General features: G+C 37.3%; 1 protein-coding gene across 2 annotated transcripts in view; it reads right to left on the bottom strand.

Annotated features, from left to right (window-relative positions):
• The window catches only part of LOC126229552 (WASH complex subunit 5-like), a 188869-nt gene that overhangs the window by 47749 nt on the left and 121253 nt on the right, over nucleotides 1-19867 (bottom strand). For both annotated transcript variants that reach the window (XM_049942316.1, XM_049942317.1), the window contains exons 15-17: nucleotides 7682-7989; nucleotides 7428-7590; nucleotides 1842-1944 (exon numbers count right to left, since the gene is read on the bottom strand). In XM_049942316.1, the coding sequence (XP_049798273.1) occupies nucleotides 1842-1944; nucleotides 7428-7590; nucleotides 7682-7989 (574 nt within the window). The remainder of the gene's footprint in view (nucleotides 1-1841; nucleotides 1945-7427; nucleotides 7591-7681; nucleotides 7990-19867) is intronic.

Raw genomic sequence — 19867 nt, 5'->3', positions numbered from 1 at the left:
GTGTTCCATAATGCCATGCATAAAAACAGGATTCGTCTGGGCTGATACCTCGGGTTCTATTGGTGATAGAAAGGTAGAGTCAAGTGTTTGGGACAGCCCTTGGGCTAGGGATGATTTGTATATCCAAGAGAAGGATCATTTTAGTGTCGCTATCCTACAGTACAGAATCAAACTATGAATATTATGCACTTCCTACTGCTTAGGCAAATGGAGAAAATCATTTGGTTCTTTTAGTATTTGATGTGGTCTACAGAGAAAGTTAACGGCTTGTGGAGGCACATTAGTTTGTGGGTGGTTCTTCAGGGAACCCGAAAATAGTTTTGCGGATTCCAAGATGACTATGTACAACACACAGCTGAAATGTTTACAATATATTTTTATTATTATGATCTCAAACAACCTCAAGAATTTTATTGATATCTTTAGGCATTTCTGAAATACAGAGGTTCAAAGTTACCCTAGCTGTGCATGTAAAATTTGCACACACAATCTATTGTGGCAAAACGTAGTTTATAAACTGGAGCAGCACACAAAATTATGCTGTAAAGTGTGTCTTATTATCATCAGATCAGTTCTGGAAACCGCATGCTGTAGTACTGAGGCACATGCAAAATTTATGTGCACACATAAAATCCAGTTTGTGATGTAAAATTAATTTCGTACTATTTCAGTTTCAAATAAGTAAAATACCAAAATGTCACTGACCCATACAGTTATAGTCATACATGTGACACCCCTGCTGTACCAGGGAAAAGAAGGAAACCAGTGAAAAAGTGCTGCTATCAGACCACAGTGAAGGCAAATATGTTCCTGTTTAAAAGACTGACAGAAAAATGGGGTACCACCTGCCTCATTCTACCTTCCTCAGCAACTTTAAAAATTTTCTCAAAAATTTTGGCATGTGAACATTTTTGCACTTTTTTATGCTGAGAGAAGAAGACAGTGATATTGGGAAAGAGACAGAAAAGTAAGAATCTAGTAAGCAGTGGTTGTGGTAGAAAAAAAGCAAAAGAAACAACGGCAGTGTGAAAGGAAATAGGGGGCACAGAGGCAGTGAAATATAGTTGACAGGGACACAACAGTGCTAGGAAAACACTCAAGGAGACAGTGCCAGTGGGAAAGGAATAAAGAGATGGAGAAAATAGAAGTGCTTGAGAGCCAGTGATAACGAGAGACTGTCTTTGACACTGAAAATGAGCAAAAGAGATAGAGAGAGCATGAGATGAGACAGCAGCAGTGGGAAGGAATGAATTAGATAGTAGCAGTAAGAGGGAGACAGTGACAAGTGACAGTGAGAGGAGAAAGTAGTATTGGGTCAGGATGAAGGAGACTGTGGCGGTGAGACAGGAGACAGTGACAGTTACAGAGAGACAAATAGATAATGACAATGAGATGGGCTGAATGAGTGAGTGAGAATGGGGATGTGTGAGTGGATGAATATGAGTGACTTACAGTGTTGGACTAGTAGGTTTGAGTGAGTTACAGATAGGAGAGCGTGAGAGGTAAGCTGCACACTAAAAATACGGTGAATATGTTTGCATGCCAAAATTTTTGGGAAATTTTTTAAAGGATCTGAGGAAGGTAGAATGAGGTGGTTGGTACTCCACTTTTCAGTTAGGTTCTTTTAAACAGGCGCATATTCAGCTTTTCTGTGCTCCAATAGGAGCATCTTCCTGCTCGTTTTATATGAATTGTTGCACATATGCAAATGTAAAATTCACAAAAACATCTGAAACACAAAAAACATCTAAACCTGGACACTTGCTCAAAATTGTAGATAGTTAAAGACAGCATATTTCTTTACAATAAATAATGTGTGGTCATTTGTGTGTTTTACTTACTGACTGTATCGGTATTTGGTGACAACCCTTTGGACACCACACTAAACACATCAAGCCACCCTTTGTCTTTTAGAATGCCTCTCTGCAGCGAATTAACAAAATTCTGAAACAAGAAAGTTCTAATTATAGTATTGTGCTAAATAATATTCCTATGCAGTTACAACATATACTAGGCATAATATGCAAGTCTGCTATATGTTATTTGCACTGACGTACTAACTAAACAGTACAAAATTTCAAAACATATGCAACAAAATCTTGTAGCTGACATTATTTCAATAGCAAATTTTATCTGCTATACTTTGAAAAACCTTCCCAGAGACAAATGCTAATAAGCTATGTGTAACAATATGCTTTGGTATCATAGCTTGGTGGTGGTTTGGAAGGCAAAGATTAAGAGGTGCTGCCTACAATGAAAATGGACAAATAAATTTGAAAGAAGCTGAAGAGAAATGTCATTCTCTTCTCTTCTGTTCTGTTCTGTGATACACTTTGGATATCTTGTTCTGATTAATAAGAGGTCTGTACACCCAATTTGTAATTGTTACATAGAACAACCAAGTACGAAAACAGTTCTTTAAAAAGTCGTTATGTCACTTAATAGTGTAAATACTATAAAGATCGTTTACAGCCTTTGACCCTCTGCAGACAAAAAAGAAGTCACATGGCAAGAGTTGGTGGCCCAGCATATCACATCCACTGCAGCAACAAAACTCAAGAAAGGCGACCATATAAGAAGATAATCAAGGTAAAAGTTATCATGAAGAGTACTAGGGTAGCAGGTTGCTCGTCAAATTGTTGGTTCAGTTCAACTATCTGAAGCCTTTTTTAAATAGTTCATCTGCCTTAGACCTGAGACAGAATTGGTTTTAACCCCAAGTGAAGGACATAGGTAAGAGGTGCTGAAATAAGAGATCTTTTTCAAAAATAAGAATAATCTTTAAAAAGTAGCAAAAGAAAATACTACATTGCCAACCTCAAGAAATAGCAATATAGATGATTGTAAAAACCAAGTAAGTGTAAACTGTCACAAGAGACAGGTAAATGTAATTGGTTGACCACAGCTAGCTGGCCAACAGTGAAAGATCTTTACATGTTGAAGAAATGTTTGATTTGTGAATTAAACGACATTACACTGACAAAATGGAAGACCTGTGACTGCTGATTCTGAAATTATGAGGGCGGTCACAACTTCCGGCAGCAGTCAACCAACGTGACGGCAGAGCAGCATCGGTTCGCATTGCAGTGGCTGGTCAGCTAAGGAGCAGCTCAACACTACATTGATTCGCCCACACGCAGGTGTCAGCAATGCAGTGCTCCAATAGGGCAACTACTTAGGGAAGCTGTAACAGCCCCAAGACGAAATTGCTTTTATGCCAATTACTAAATGGAACATAGAATCAATCTTTCCTTCTCATCCCGTAAGGTGATTCTCCTCTGACATGCGGTTCTGGGTGATTTTCCCGAAATCTACCCCTTTTCATAGACATCTCCAGTCCTTTACCTTCACCCCTCTTCCTTCCCCTTCAACCCTTCTGCCTGCAGAAGGAGCTATTGGCTCCAAAAGCTGACCAATTACAACCGTCTTTTATGTGTGTGTTCTGCCACCGCTTGATGAGTAGATTCTTTATTAATCAAATTAAAGAACAGTTATTTTGCATGTTTTGTACATGGGATTTTCTACCTTTCCTTTCCTATTACGAATATCGGTTGGGTTTTATACATCTATTTTAGGGGAGGTTAATTAATATAAGGTGTTAAGTAGGTACTGTCAGTGGTTAAGTACAAAGGTACTTACAATCAAATACGTATGTTTCACACTGATGAAATACTGTGAGCAACCATTGACTACAGACTGACAAATAAAAGACTGTTTGCCATTGCTGACTGACGTGTTGTTACTCAATATCTTTTTTTCTACACATAGCAGTGGTATGGGAATGACCTGTACCATTTCTTTTATGTATAATGATAAAGAATGGGGCACCCACATCACAAAGATAACAATGTATGTACACAGTACCTGTCTGAAAGATAAGATGTAAGTGCAGTTCTTACAAATGTAAGGAACTGTAATCATCAGCATGTAACTGCTTATTGTAAATAGAGACTTACACCTTGATTATCTCAATAAATTTGAGAACATAGTGCTGTTACATACAATAATTTAATGACAGCATAAAACTGATTACCTTTGAGTAAATGTAATGAAATAATGATCAAGCCTTGTCAAACATGGCAATTCTCTTATGGGTTTTCTTTCTCTATGAAAATCTAAAAATGTAATTACAAAGTAGTCGGATGGCAATAGTAGTTTAAGGAAACGAGACAGGATATGACCAAAAGGGAAATGACATTGTTATTAAGCTTAGGAATCACAATGCAAAATGACTGCCTTAAGATGTACTATCATACATGTTCTGTTATGTGGAGAAATGAAATTGAATTCAGTCCTACAAGACATTAATTTTAATAGTGATAAGAATTTATCGGAAGGTGGAGGATTGCAATCAGTTAAGTAAGTTATTTTACATGACATCTTTCATCTTACTGGGGGGATCTGTGATGCAACAGGTTGTTCCACCTTTTCCTCACAATCAGAAGAAAAACATTTACATAAAAACATTTTTAAGTAGTTAGCATGTAGAGAATTTTTCTTGAACATGCACCAGATTGATCAATGCACAGTGTTGCAGCAAGATGTGCAAGCACAGAATGTAACCAAGTGTGCGACACCAATTGACCATCTCCACCTGTTGTGAAGGGATCACTTATGCTCATGTGTCACGGCTTGGTGGTGTTCTGGTAGGCAGAGAACAAGAGGCACTGCCTACAATGACAACAGCCACAAACAGTTGAAAGAAGCTGAAGAGAAATGTCAGTATGTTGTCCTGATTGATAAGAGACCAATGTTGTAATTGTTACACAGAACAACCAAACATAGAAGAGTTCTTTAAAAAGTCATTACGTCATTTAGTTGAGCACCTGCACTGAAGAAGCCCTGTGGGAGTTACACAAAGTGAACCAGTGATAGAAATGAACCTTCAACAAGTGAGCCTGTGGTATCACACCTTGCACAGTGTCGAAAGAACACAAAATCCAGCTGATGTCTAAATGGCGGAGCACCTTCAATATGCACTATACGAGCACTGTCCCCAAAGAAGCCCACAGGCCAGGTGGCACCCTTAGTTACAGGCTCTTCTTGTCCTTTGGGTTGTAATTTCTCTAACTCTGCTAATGGCAGAAGCAACAGTACCATTGTGGTACTGTTTCTCATGGAAATATGTTTTAAAATACAATTTTAAGGCATGGGCTATTTAAAACCTTGTAGTCATGTTTCTTATTGAAAAACGTTTCAAAATACTAATTTTAAGGTATGCACTGTTTCACATACATATCTGGACAGTCCCTTTGGCATACCTGGACAGTCTCTTTGGTTAAGTATCTTACTTCATAAAGGGTGTCCCATCACATTTTTCTATGCACTGCCTTCATCTCAGTTGAAGTACTGCTCTGAAAGAGTGTTCTACAACATGCCACCTTGTTATTACACTTCATTACACACGAGACAGGCGAAATACCCTCAGACTTCAAGAAGAATATAATAATACCAATCCCAAAGAAAGCAGGTGTTGACAGATGTGAAAATTACCGAACTATCAGTTTAATAAGTCACAGCTGCAAAATACTAACACGAATTCTTTACAGATAAATGGAAAAACTGGTAGAAGCCGACCTCAGGGAAGATCAGTTGGGATTTCGTAGAAATATTAGAACACTTGAGGCAATACTGACCTTACAACTTATCTTAGAAGAAAGATTAAGGAAAGGCAAACCTACATTTCTAGCATTTGTAGACATAGAGAGAGCTTTTGACAATGTTGACTGGAATACTCTCTGTCAAATTCTAAAGGTGGCAGGGGTAAAATACAGGGAGTGAAAGGCTATTTACAATTTGTACAGAAACCAGATGGCAGTTATAAGAGTTGAGGGGCATGAAAGGGAAGCAGTGGTTGGGCAGGGAGTGAGACAGGGTTGTAGCCTCTCCCCGATGTTATTCAGTCTGTAAATTGAGCAAGCAGTAAAGCAAACAAAAGAAAAATTCGGAGTAGGTACTAAAATCCATGGAGAAGAAATAAAAACTTTGAGGTTCGCCGATGACATTGTAATTCTATCAAAGACAGCAAAGGACTTGGAAGAGCAGTTGAACGGAATGGACAGTGTCTTGAAAGGAGGATATAAGATGAACATCAACAAAAGCAAAACGAGGATAATGGAATGTGGGCGAATCAAGTCGGGTGATGGTGAGGGAATTAGATTAGGAAATGAGACACTTTAAGTAGTAAAGGAGTTTTGCTATTTGGGGAGCAAAATAACTGATGATGGTGGAAGTAGAGAGGATATAAAATGTAGACTGGCAACGGCAAGGAAAGCGTTTCTGAAGAAGAGAAATTTGTTAACATCAAATATAGATTTAAGTATCAGGAAGTCGTTTCTGAAAGTATGGAGTGTAGCCCATGTATGGAAGTGAAACATGGACGATAAATAGTTTGGACAAGAAGAGAATAGAAGCTTTCGAAATGTGGTGCTACAGAAGAATGCTGAAGATTAGATGGGTAGATCACATAACTAATGATGAAGTATTGAACAGAATTGGGGAGAAGAGGAGTTTGTGGCACAGCTTGACAAAAAGAAGGGACCGGTTAGTAGGACATGTTCTGAGGCATCAAGGGATCACAAATTTAGCATTACAGGGCAGCGTCAAGGGTAAAAATCGTAGAGGGATACCAAGAGATCAATACACTACGCAGATTCAGAAGGATGTAGGTTGCAGTAAGTACTGGGAGATGAAGAAGCTTGCACAGGATAGGGTAGCATGGAGAGCTGCATCAAACCAGTCTCAGGACTGAAGACAACAACAACAACAACAACAACAACAACACACAGCACTCCTTCAGACATTGCACTACAAAATACTAGGTTACATTTTTTCACTATTTAAGACGAATAACTGAATAAACTAGCTATGAAAAAGACCTGTATAAAGACACTCCTTCTTCTGCCATAGTATCTAAATTTAATAGAGGTTAAATGATTGAAAATGGGCTTAAGGTCCTGACTTAATTGATTATTTTGTATTCGGTGATCAGCATTAAATTAAAATGAAATCAGACTATCAATCAGACAAACCACTGCTTAAGCAGAGTGTTTTGGAAACATGGATATTGCTTACATAGTCATGTTACAGCCTATTCTCAACTGTTTTACAATTTAGCTTTCTTCCTCTCTTTTCTGAGATATAAGAAAGGACCTTTCCCACAAGGGTAGGCCCATATGAACAAATTTTTTTTAAATCAAAAACTTGCACTAAGAAAAATGGAAATACATTAGTGACATATTTTACATCTTTAGCACTCACATTCAGCCACACAATATCAAACAATACAGAAACCAAATATCAAAAGACGAATGTTAAGTGCATTATATTTTGTGATTTGCCATCCATCTAATAAATACAATTAATTAATTAATTAATTGTCACAGATCATCAGCAGATAGTATTCATAGGCTTCCAGTAAACAGTACCTGTAGTTCTGTAACTATCATAAATGAGAAGAGTCTGTCCAATCCAGTCAGTCCCGCAGTTCCTACAGAACGTGTTATTTTGGAAAAACTTTTGATATTCATGATTTCATTGTGTGTTTTCATGTCATACCATGCTGTTTTCTGTTCTATGTAAACTGTAGACCTGAAAAAATTCAATAGCAAAAGTGAAGTAAAAATAATTATTATAATTATGAACAGAGTTATTATTTACTGAATTCTCTTTAACTACTTACTTAGGGTCTGTCACACGCAAAAGTTCTCTTGCTAGCCTGCCTATAAAATTGACAGATGTATTATCAGCTGGAGGAAAGCGAGGAATAGGAATTGTCCTGCTTTGATACACACTTTGCCAGTCTTGCACTTTATTCCTCAAAAAGCTGTTGCACTCTTGTTCCACATTGTAACTTATTATCCGAGATACTTCTTCGTGCCATATTTTTAACCCATATATGTTAACATAATCTTGAATGTATTCAAAAGATCGACGATATCCATCCATTATCTTTTCCAGACTTTCTAGTTTCGTCATAAGTTCACTTGTCTGTAAAAAAAATTACATGTATAAATATTAGTATACATACAAGTAGTTCCTAACAAAAATATCTTAAAGTCTCTTGCAATTAGAGTTTATGGAAAAAATGGTATCACAATGTATGAAACTTTGACATCTTGCTTTATATTTATACACTTGTACTCACAAATAGATGACTAACAACAACACACATTTATTCTTCAACATCAAAAAGAGTCAATGAGAGACTTAGTACTTTTGAGTGACAGAATACTGAAAGCTCCTTAAAAATACATTGTATTACCAACTGAAAATTTGATTCAATACTTTTTAATATTTGTGCTCAGAAACTGTCTTCTGATTGTTTGAGATTGCACATTATTACAGATTCAAAAAATACTTGTGTAGTTATTGTCAATTAACACTGATAAGGAAAGCTCACACACCACTTGACAACAATGTATGGATGCCCACCTTATTGCATGGACGAGGGACTTCAGCTCATGATATATTTGAGAAAAATTACCACCACAGCTAAATCTTGAGAATTTCTTTATTTTTCACATGACTAGTTTTGGTAGTACATTACCACCATCCTCAGGACCCACCCCTGCCAAAAGTGTATTTGAGTTCCTTGGTGGGTCATTTCATGTCATTTCAACCAGGGGCACCAGCTCATAGCCTCAGATTTGACTGAAATTCAGTACACTAATTCTACCATGTGTGAAACACTCATGTACAAAGTATTAGTTTCCCCTGCAAATTAGTTCCAGAATTATGACTTGTGAAAGAAGGTGGCGTGACCCAGAAATTGCAACCCGCATCTAGCAATCTATCTTCAGACCCAACTTCAGGTCTTAATAACTTTGGAACTATTCCGCACAGTCCAGTGAAATTTTTACAACCCAGTAACATCCACTTAGAGAACACACTCTATGAATCAAAACACCAACAACATATTTTGAAGGGAAAATAAAAAATTCCAAAATGTGATTAAAAAAATGTAATATGTTAAAAGGTACATATTGTAAGTGCCCTCTATGCCAAATGTAATTCACTCAAAAAGGGTATAAATTTTTTTTTGTAAGCTTAATGTGGCCTAAATACACACAGAACTCATCATGCCCATATTAGTCACAAAAACTGAATTACATGCACACAAAAATACAAAAATTTGAAAAATTACCTGAATAACATGGATTTTCTAAGTGTGGTAGCACAAAAGGGACAAGTGGTATCCAAGCCAAATTTCACACACTGCATAAGTAGACCATAATGATAGATATCTCAAAATTTCAGCATGTTATTGCAAGACATTTGTGTACAATGGAAGTTGACAGATGTATTTGGTGATGTGGCCATTGTACCACAACACAATTTTGTAAAAACATATCGTAAACTGTTCTGCCTCTTCTTATCCTCTCCCACAACTGTTTAATCACTAAGCAATAACAGGCAGACAGATTAACACAACCTATCATTAATGTTTACTGCACCTTAACTGCTAAAAACCAGTCGATTGTGCTTCGAACAGAAGTTCTCCCACACTTTAGCTACTGTACACTGTAGATTGAGTGGCAAATTGTACTGTCTTCCTGACACTGTGGTAGGAACTGGAACTGTCATAAGAATATGTTCAAAAGGAATCCAACAGTTGTCTGCCAAACATGGCCAATGAAATAATCTTGCTGGTGCCATGAAGTTCACAAATACATCACCTTCTGCTTCACAGCACTCTGCAACACATCCTAAGTACCATTTGTCATCATAAACAGCAATAACATAGCAACCTGGTTGCATGTTGCTGCTTTTGCTTCTGAATCCTGAGTCGGACACACTGTGAAGACACATGTTGTGCATGAACCTATAGTTATAACCGGACAGTCTGCTCATCTGCATATTGTCCAAGTCTGCTGGAGAGAAGTGATGATGGCTCTTTGTGCCTGCAACAGTTTTAACGTGTTCTAGTCTGCTTTTTAGCAACTCTTTGACTGATTTCACCTCATCTTTCAGAACATAGAATGATTGTATGCGAGAGATATTTTTCTGTACCCAGGTAAATAACTGAAGAGGTGTTAGAATGTGACCTTCTGTAGGGTGCTGCAGACTAGCTCGTGATGCCATGCACTTAATGGTAGCACCAATACCATCACATACATTTTTACCATGACTTGTTGCGAAAAAATTCCATTCTGCATGAATCTGAAAATCATGGTAATGCATGCATAAATTTTTGAGATTTTTACAGTTTTTGTACACACTAGCTGCCCCATCACTGAAGTATTTCGCAAATTGTATGTGAGGCAGCTTGTTTTTCACATATGCCATGACAGTGGGAATATCGGCATGAACTGCAATGGCATCATGAATTAAACAGTCACTAAAAATGCACAGGTTCATGACGACACATCACCTGATTCACCTCTATAGTAAATCGCAAACGGCTGGAGAGTTGCTTGACTGTTGTCCCAATGATATCCTTGGATGGCATCGAACTGTAAATGAATAATTTTCAGAAAAGTCTAGTATTACTATAATTTCATCTTGTTTCAAATTATCCTTACAAAACTGGAGATAAGCTGATTGTGCTGTTGCTGTGAAGCTGTGTGTGGTCAGTTTGTCTGTTTTTTGAAAACACATTTCAACCAAATCTTCCACTGTACTTAGCTTTGTTTCAAGACCTGTGCAATCCATGTGTGCCCATTGTTTATAAGCAACAAGTTCATCGTCATCCATAAGGAGTTCACCATACAGTTTGTTATTCATGTATTGATGGCATTTCCAGCAAAATACTAAAAGCTTGTTCTCAACAGATAAGTAAGATTCTCAGCCACCTGTGTACTAGCTCTCTGGAACAGGGCATTTTCCCTGATAGACTGAAATATGCTATTGTTATACCTTTGCATAAAAAGGGGGATAGATCTGATGTCAACAATTACCGTCCAATCTCCCTTCTAACAGCTTTATCCAAAATTTTTGAGAAAGTAATGTATTCAAGAGTAGCTTCACATATCTGTAAAAATGAAGTACTAACAAAATGTCAGTTTGGTTTCCAGAAAGGTTTTTCAACAGAAAATGCCATATATGCTTTCACCAGTAAAATTTTGAATGATCTGAATAACCGAACACCACCCATTGGGATTTTTTGTGATCTCTCAAAGGCTTTTGATTGTGTAAATCATGAAATTCTGCTAGACAAGCTCAAGTATTGTGGCATGAGTGGGACAGTGCACAAATGGTTTAATTCGTACCTAACTGGAAGAGTGCAGAAAGTTGAAATAAGTAGTTCTCGTAACATGCAAAGATCAGCACATTCCTCAAACTGGGGAACTATCAAGAATGGGGTTCCACAAGGGTCAGTCTTGGGTCCTTTGTTGTTCTTATTATATATTAATGACTTGCCATTCTATATTCATGAAGAGGCAAAGTTAGTTCTCTTTGCTGATGATACAAGTATAGTAATCACACCTGACAAACAAGAATTAACTGATGAAATTGTCAATACTGTCTTTCAGAAAATTACTAAGTGGTTCCTTGTAAACTGACTCTCACTGAATTTTGATAAGACACAGTACATACAGTTCCGTACAGTGAATGGTATGACGCCATTAATAAATATAGGCCTTAATCAGAAGCATATAGCTAAGGTAGAATATTGCAAATTTTTAGGTGTGTCCATTGATGAGAGATTAAATTGGAAGAAACACATTGATGATCTGCTGAAACGTTTGAGTTCAGCTACTTATGCAATAAGGGTCATTGCAAATTTTGGTGATAAACATCTTAGTAAATTAGCTTACTACACCTATTTTCACTCATTGCTTTCATATGGCATCATATTTTGGGGTAATTCATCACTGAGGAATAAAGTATTTATTGCACAAAAGCGTGTAATCAGAATAATAGCTGGAGTCCACCCAAGATCATCCTGCAGACATTTATTTAAGGATCTAGGGATATTCACAGTAGCTTCTCAGTATATATACTCTCTTATGAAATTTGTTATTAACAACCAAACCCAATTCAAAAGTAATAGCAGTGTGCATAACTACAATACTAAATAGGAGAAAGGATGATCTTCACTATTCAAGATTAAATCTAACTTTGGCACAGAAAGGGGTGAATTATACTGGCACTAAAGTCTTTGGTCACTTACCAAATAGTATCAAAAGTCTGACAGATAACTAACAAGTATTTAAGAAGAAATTAAAAGAATTTCTGAATGACAACTCCTTCTACTCCATAGAGGAATTTTTAGATATAAATTAAGAAAAAAATAAAATAAAAAATAAATAAAAAATAAAGAAAAAAAAACACAATAAAATAAAGTTGTTATATTAACTTAAGTATGTTATTAAATTAACCTAATTATGTCATGTATTGGATAATTCGACTAGTTCCACATCATTACGAAATATCGTATTCATGATCCATGGAACTAGTATTAATCTAATCCAATCTAATCTAATCTGCAAGATTTGCCTTACCAGGACACTTTTCACACCTGTGTATCATGCACTGGTAGGAACTGATCTCACACACTAGCAGCTTCATTGCACCTTCGTAATCCAGACCAGAATCCTTTACAGCAGCAAACATCAGCTTAGCATTTTGATGGATCTCACATACACAAACACTGTGTGTGTCCCTTGGACTTACAGGCACAACGCATTTTGGCCGAAGATTGAAAAAAGATGATAAACCTACTTTGGTATTGGGATGCTTTTCCTTTCCTTGAATTCTACATATAGGTCTGATATGTTGCATAGCAACAGTCTTTTTTGCATCTGTACATGTACATTTCCCATTTTCACCGTTACATAGTCTGTTTGTTCTAGGCATTATTCGGCTGTAGTCATTATTTTCCTAAAACTCCGTCACTAGCACCTTTATTTCTGAACTCAATTGCTTACCCTGAGCCTGCTGATGTTGTGGAAGCACTCCTTGGGTTGCTTTTATTTTCCTAGCTTGCTTTACCATATATGTAGAAACATTGCATTCCTTTGCAGTGTAGTCAATAGACCAGCTGGAAGGTACAAGGGTAAGAATAGCTACTTTTTTCTGGCGTGTGGATATGGCACATTTTTCTTTCAAATCATGCACAATTTTTTCCAAATCAGAGCATTTCTGGCATGATTTCTGTTCCTCTGGAGCAGATAGTTCTTCCTCTTCCACCATTAGTGTGTCAGCTATTTTGTGTTTTAATTCCATTTGAGCTTCTTGTAGTTTTCTTCTACCATAGCTGGACCTGTCTCTTTTCCCAACTTTTGTGTCTTCATGGGAGACAAACCAAGAGCAATCACTGAAGTATTTAATTGCTCATCCGCTGTGGGGTTGTAGGTGGCTGATACTCTTCGTCACTGTCATGTAAATTATCAGAATATTCTCCATTTTTTAGCAGTGTAACACACCTGGAACATAACTTCTGTCCTGGTTTCATGTTAAGTCCCATGCACTGATTCACTTTCAATACTGATTTTATATCAATTTCTCTGAGGCTGTACTTCACTGTCTTCTTATGAATCCGAAATGAATCAAAGCAACTTCTTTGTAGGAAAGAATACTTATCCAGAAACACTTTCATATGATGATTACAAACACTAAACTTTTCTGGAACTGTACTACTTCTGCCCACAGGGTGTATCCCGGATCTCCATAGCAACAAATCTTGGTCCAACTCATCCAGATCATACAGTACAAAGCAAATGCCACATTTAGTTCCATATGTTGTTTTATGACATTCAGACACTTGTGCTCTACCAATACTGCAACTTGTTTGAACAAAAGCACCACTAGTACACTCTTCTGCCTCTATACTGACTTTCCACAACAAATGGCTCTGAGCACTATGGGACTTAACTTCTGAGGTCATAAGTCCCCTACAACTTAGAACTACTTAAACCTAACTAACCTAAGGACATCACACACATCCATGCCTGAGGCAGGATTCAAACCTGCGTCCGTAGCGGTCTCGCGGTTCCAGACTGTAGTAACTAGAACCGCACGGCCACCCCGGCCGGCCCACAGTTTCCACAACAGTACTAACCAGTCTGAACTAGAATCTTAAAAACATGAGTAACGTCTAATTGTTGCTTGCTTCCTTTGTTGTTCCTGCCTAACAATGACTCATTCTGTCCCTGAAAACTACCATTGTTTAACTTTCTGTTGACTGATGGTTCCCAACAATTGCTGTAGCTTTATCTGAAACAAGCTGTCTGCATCATCACTATTACTTGCTAAATCATGTTAAAAGAAACGTAACCAAATACATCTCTGTCAGCTTTTATTGTACACAAATGCCTTGCAATAACAAGTTGAAATTTTACCACATATTATATTATTGTCTACTTATGCAATGTTTGAAATTTGGCTTGGATATCACTTGTCCCTTTTGTGCTACCACACTTAGAAAATCCATGTTTTTCAGGTAATTTTTCAAATTTTTGTATTTTCATGTGCATGTAACTCTGTTTGTGTGACTGATATGGGCAAGATGAGTTCTGTGTGTGTTTAGGCCACATTAAGCTTACCGCAAAAAAATTTATACCCTTTTTGAGTGAATTATATTTGGCATAGGGCACCTACAACATGTACCTTTTAACATATTATATTTTTTTAATCACATTTTGGAATTTTTTATTTTCCCTCAGAAATATGTTGTTGGTGTTTTGATTCATAGAGTGTGTTCTCTAAGTGGATGTTACTGGGTTGTAAAAACTTCACTGGACTGTGCAGAATAGTTCCGAAGTTATTAAGACCTGAAGTTGAGTCTGAAGATAGATTGCTAGATGCAGGTTGCAATTTCTGGGTCACGCCACCTTCTTTCACTAATTGGCAGGGGAGCTTAAAATTTTGTACATGAATGTTCCACACTTGGTAGCATTGGTGTGCTAAATTCAGCCAAATCTGAGACTATCAGCTGGAACATTTTCTCAAATTGGTTGATTGACATGGAATGACCCTGGTGCATTTACTGTGGGATCCATGTTACTAGCACACAGGGGCTAGCTTTCATCAGGAGTGTATAATCAATGTGCATTGGAGACAACACGTTGTCGAGTATAGACTCTTGATGAAAGCTAGCCCATGTGTGCTAGTAACACGGATTCCACAGTAAATGCACCAGGGAAATCAAATACTCTTTTGGCAGGAGTGGGGCCCGAGGATGGCGGTAATGTGCTGCCAAAACTATTTGTGTGATACAATAAAGACATTCTCAAGATACAACTATGCTGGTACTTTCTCATATATATTAACAGCAATAGTTATGGAACTTCATAGGGTAAACAAACAAAGCAAGTGGTGTCATGTGTGGTTTTTTACACATTGTTGCAACCCCTAAAACTTGGCTTACAAAAGTAGGGCATGTGACTATAATGAACAAATTTGTTCAGAAAAAGGCAGCTAATATTGTATTATCACAAAACAGGGGAGAGAGTGTCGTGAATGTGATAAGTAAGTTGGTGTGGCAATCATGGGTTTTATTGCAACAAGATCTTTTTACGAAACTTTAAGTCACCAACGTTCTCCTCCAAATTCCAAAATAATTCATACTATGTAGATGTAGATAACTGCCCAAACATGCTATACCCATGTGTCTTAATATTATCAAGTGGTATGGCATGTTCATGGGATGTACTCTGCCTGCTTGGTGTTATCATGGAGCTACTTAAGCCAATTGGATCAAGGCATAGGTCTGTTCCTACATTAACTTGCACTTTAGCCTCTGGGGTATACACTTGTTTGTGTGTGTGTGTGTGTGTGTGTGTGTGTGTGTGTGTGTGTGTGTGTGTGTGTGTGAGATAAAATGTCCTGTGGCACTCAAGCTGTGGTTTTTATTCATTTGTTCTTGTCCAAGACCCCATAAAATAGAAACAACACAATTATTAAGCAAAATTGTAATTTACAGTATTAAAACAAACCTAACATAACCAGTCAACTTGTTAAAAATACACTATTAATAATATAAAACACTGGAAACTCCAGGTAGGAATATCAAAAATGCAGGAAAAGACAGATTGCTACTTACCGTAAAGAAGACACATTAAGTTCAGGGTGTCTACATGGACAAGGAAAAATAATTCCCGGATTTTTCCCAGATTTCCCGGTTGAAAATGCACTTTCTCCCGGTTGAAATACACTTTTTCCGTGTTAAGTGACAGTATACTTTTTCTCCGCACTTATCAATACTTTTATGGTTTATGGTTTTATACCTCGGCGTAGAATTTCCCGGCACTTTAGAAAATGAAACTCAGGGGAAAAAACACGTTTTGGAAAGATATTTGATGTGCAGCAATATAAACACTGCATATTTCCGTGTTATGAAGGTATAAATTCGAATTCCACCAAACACCGCATGTTACTTTCTGAAGCATTAAAATCGAGATTGTGACGTGCTTTTGTAAGCCAGTCACAGCTCATGTCACCTGATCTCGCCAGCTGATGACAGCACTTGTCACGTGATGTAGTCCGCCAATAGCAAGATCACTCTTAAGTAGCACGAACACACAAATAAGAAAAATTAATGGCTTAAATTAATGTACAATTGTTGCTACAAGAAAAGCAAAGCTATCACATATAAGACTGATAAACTGCAAGAGAAGCTAAGCTTGTTGATCTTTTTTGCACGTCATACATCACATAAATGCGCCAGTAAACTTTTTTTAATAACGACGTAAATGTCTGATCTTCTGGGCTCGAAATTCTTCATATGGTCGTCCCCAAAGAGTTGATTTTTAAATGAGAGTCAAACGCTCTGTGATTTAAAAAATTCGTCGTACACTCTCTCACATAGTTTATCTTAGATAAAAGGAAATTTACTTTGAAAGTAATGCTTTTCAAAGCAATATTCGCAATATTTTTCCGTGACCTATTAGAAAGGTACGTTTCAGCAGTTGCCAGAGAGCGCCAGATAACAGGCGTCACTGCACTTGCGCAGCTACGATGCAGGAAGCCCGCATGTTCGTACGTGTGAAACATTAAAAGATCTTGCATTAAAACGAATCTAATGTAAAAAACTGTCACGTCACGCTCATTGGAGGCAATTTGTTGCTACGAAGCACTGCACAGTCTTCCTAAAGCCTTTGACACACTTTGCTGTTGGCAGAAGCTTGTATGAGCACTGTGTTTTGTTGTTGTATATGGCGCATTTTCTTTGCGACTTAAGTTTTATTTTCGTTTTTCTCTCTCGTTCATGTTTTGTTGCTGCAGTATTATTTTGCAGAAGCAGGATACAGTAAATTTTTTTGTTAGAGTATTGGTTCTTACCAGTCAAAATCACAAAAATTTAACTGAAAACTAAAACAATGAAAAATTCCCAGAACTCAAAAAGATGCCCAGGTTTTTCCCGGTTTTCTCCCGGATGAAAAAATTCCCGGGGTTTTCCCGGATCTCCCGGGTCGTAGACACCCTGAAGTTGCAGACAGCCACAATTAAAAGACACTTACATAAAGCTTTTGGCCACAGCCTTCATCAGCAAAAGAGGAATACACACCATTCATACACACAAGCAAACACACCTCATGCACTTGTAACCGCCAACTCCAGCATCTCTGCCAGAATGCACTCTGGAGTTGGCTGAAGTTGGTGGTCATGTGTGCATGAAGTGTGCTTGCTTGTGTGTATGAAAGGTGTGCATTTCTCTTTTGCTGATGAAAGCTGTGGCCGAAAGCTTCACGTAAGTGTCATTTAATTGTTCCTGTCCACAACTTAACATGTCTTCTTTACAGTAAGTAGCACTCTGCCTTTTCCTACATTGTTACTATTAATATAGTATGTCCTGTGGTGGTAATGGAAATTGTGTCCACCAAGGTTTTCAGGTGCTTAAATTTCAAAATTAGTCCAGAAAAAACCAGCCTGAATAGCCTTGTTATTTGCTGCAACCTTAAGGTTGCAATATCCACAGCACTCATAAGTACTAACGTAGCACCTTTCTTCAAATTTCCTTTATACCGGGATATACCCACCCTTCGATGATACAGGACTTTCCAAGTTGCACAAGGGAGTTCAGAACAGCCAGAATTGTTTCATGGGTATATTGGAACAAGTTCTGCAACAGCTCTACTTGGAACTTATTAGGTACAGGATTTATCTTAGTTTTCAATAATATGTTTCTGGATACTTGAGAGCATTGCATTTCCATAAAAAGAGAAAGGTTGGCCTTCAGTTTCAAAGAATATAACACCAGATATAATTTTGTGCTTAGTTTTATGTATGTAATTGATTTTCTACTTTATTTTGACTATTCCTAATTAATATCTTTCATTATAGGGTGAAATCAGTAATTGTTTCGTAACTTAAATTCTACTGTTGACTTATAAACAAATATAAATTCTATAATAATTATAAACATTTGGAGGAACAACTAATAGCATTATTTAAGTATTTATTTGGCTCAATTCGAAAACATGTTAGCAAAGCCAGCTCTTAATATTAATTACAAAGTTACTACCAGTTTTATCAAAATATTGTTTGCATTACTATACATGTTAATTTCATGATTGAAACAAATAATTCGGAATAACTCACGTAGTAGAAGAAACTGTTAAAAAGACGCAATTTTTCGATTTATTCAGATAATTTAATGAGTTAAGTTTTAATTTTAATTTCTGTAAATTATACATGTAATGTGTAGTTTCAGTGCCTATTATTGTGATGATATATAAGGGCCCAATTTTTGGTCCAGAAACAGTCAGTCCATGGCCGAGTTTCAGACAAGGAACCCATATTGGTTAGATCAACAACAATGCATCCACTTAACTGTGAAATAGGTGTAATAGGCCGTGTGCTGAAACAATGACAGTGTCTGTTCAATACATACCATATTACGCAGCAAGAACTGTGTGGTTAGGTTTTCACTGCTCGTATATCTTCATCAGGAAACTATTGTAGCAATATGTTGATGTTTGCTTGCAACCTATTCTGGCCATATAACTGTGTATTACTGGGGGTTGTGAACAGTGAAAGTAAAGAACTGTGAAATGCAAATGTGCACCTGTTCACTTCCACCCCCATTTTTCAGCCAGTGTAGCAATGCAGTACGTCGACTCCAAGGACAATCAACGAAGAAATAAAGGGCGCACATCACTAACTGCATAAAAAGATCCTACCACCTAAAAGTACAAAGCATTGTCCACCTAAAAGTACAAAGCATTGTCAACCACTTGGTGATATTTCTTTTACCAGCACAATGTAGTAGGGTGACATATAGAAAAGTAAATTCTTTGTAAGAAGGAGAATTCAATCAAACTGTAGGACTGAATTTTTATTTTCATATTAAAATCTGTCATATGTATACTACGCAAGTGCACCACAGCACCAACCTACAAGATATAGCAACCAAATAACAATAGAAACATGATTTATTAAAAATAAAGAACATATTCTCCTCTCTTGTCTATACAATGCTGCATATTACATTCCATTATTCAAAGCAGAACTGTAGCACTTGTTCAATAATTCTTGTCTTTTTGCTTTTACCTGGTCCACAGACAAATTGTGTTCCCTTCAATGCATTTTTCACTTTTAGGAGCAGGAACAAGTCGCCGAGTGGGGTGGGGGTGTGGGTCAAGATCTGGTGAATATGGAGAATGCTAGAGCACAAGAAAGTGTTTCTCCATTAAAAACTGCTTCATAGATAGTGCACAGTGAGTTGGAATGGTGTACTGGTGCAGAATCCAAGAGTTTTTCTGTCACAGATGTGAACCTTTATCCATTACTCTTTCCCACAGCTGGGTTATGACTACTTTGTAGTATTTCTGACTAATAGTTTGACTCCAAGGCAACCATTCAGTCACATGGAACACCCTTGATTCTTAGTGATCTGGGGTTCTTCCAGTGTCTTTCTAGATCATCCTAAAAAAATTCATGTTTCATCAGCTGTGATGACACTTGTGAGCAAGTCAGGTTG

The sequence above is a fragment of the Schistocerca nitens genome, unplaced genomic scaffold (assembly GCF_023898315.1).
Source record: "Schistocerca nitens isolate TAMUIC-IGC-003100 unplaced genomic scaffold, iqSchNite1.1 HiC_scaffold_375, whole genome shotgun sequence".
NCBI lineage: Eukaryota > Metazoa > Arthropoda > Insecta > Orthoptera > Acrididae > Schistocerca > Schistocerca nitens.
This window is presented reverse-complemented; position numbering and strand designations above follow the sequence as displayed.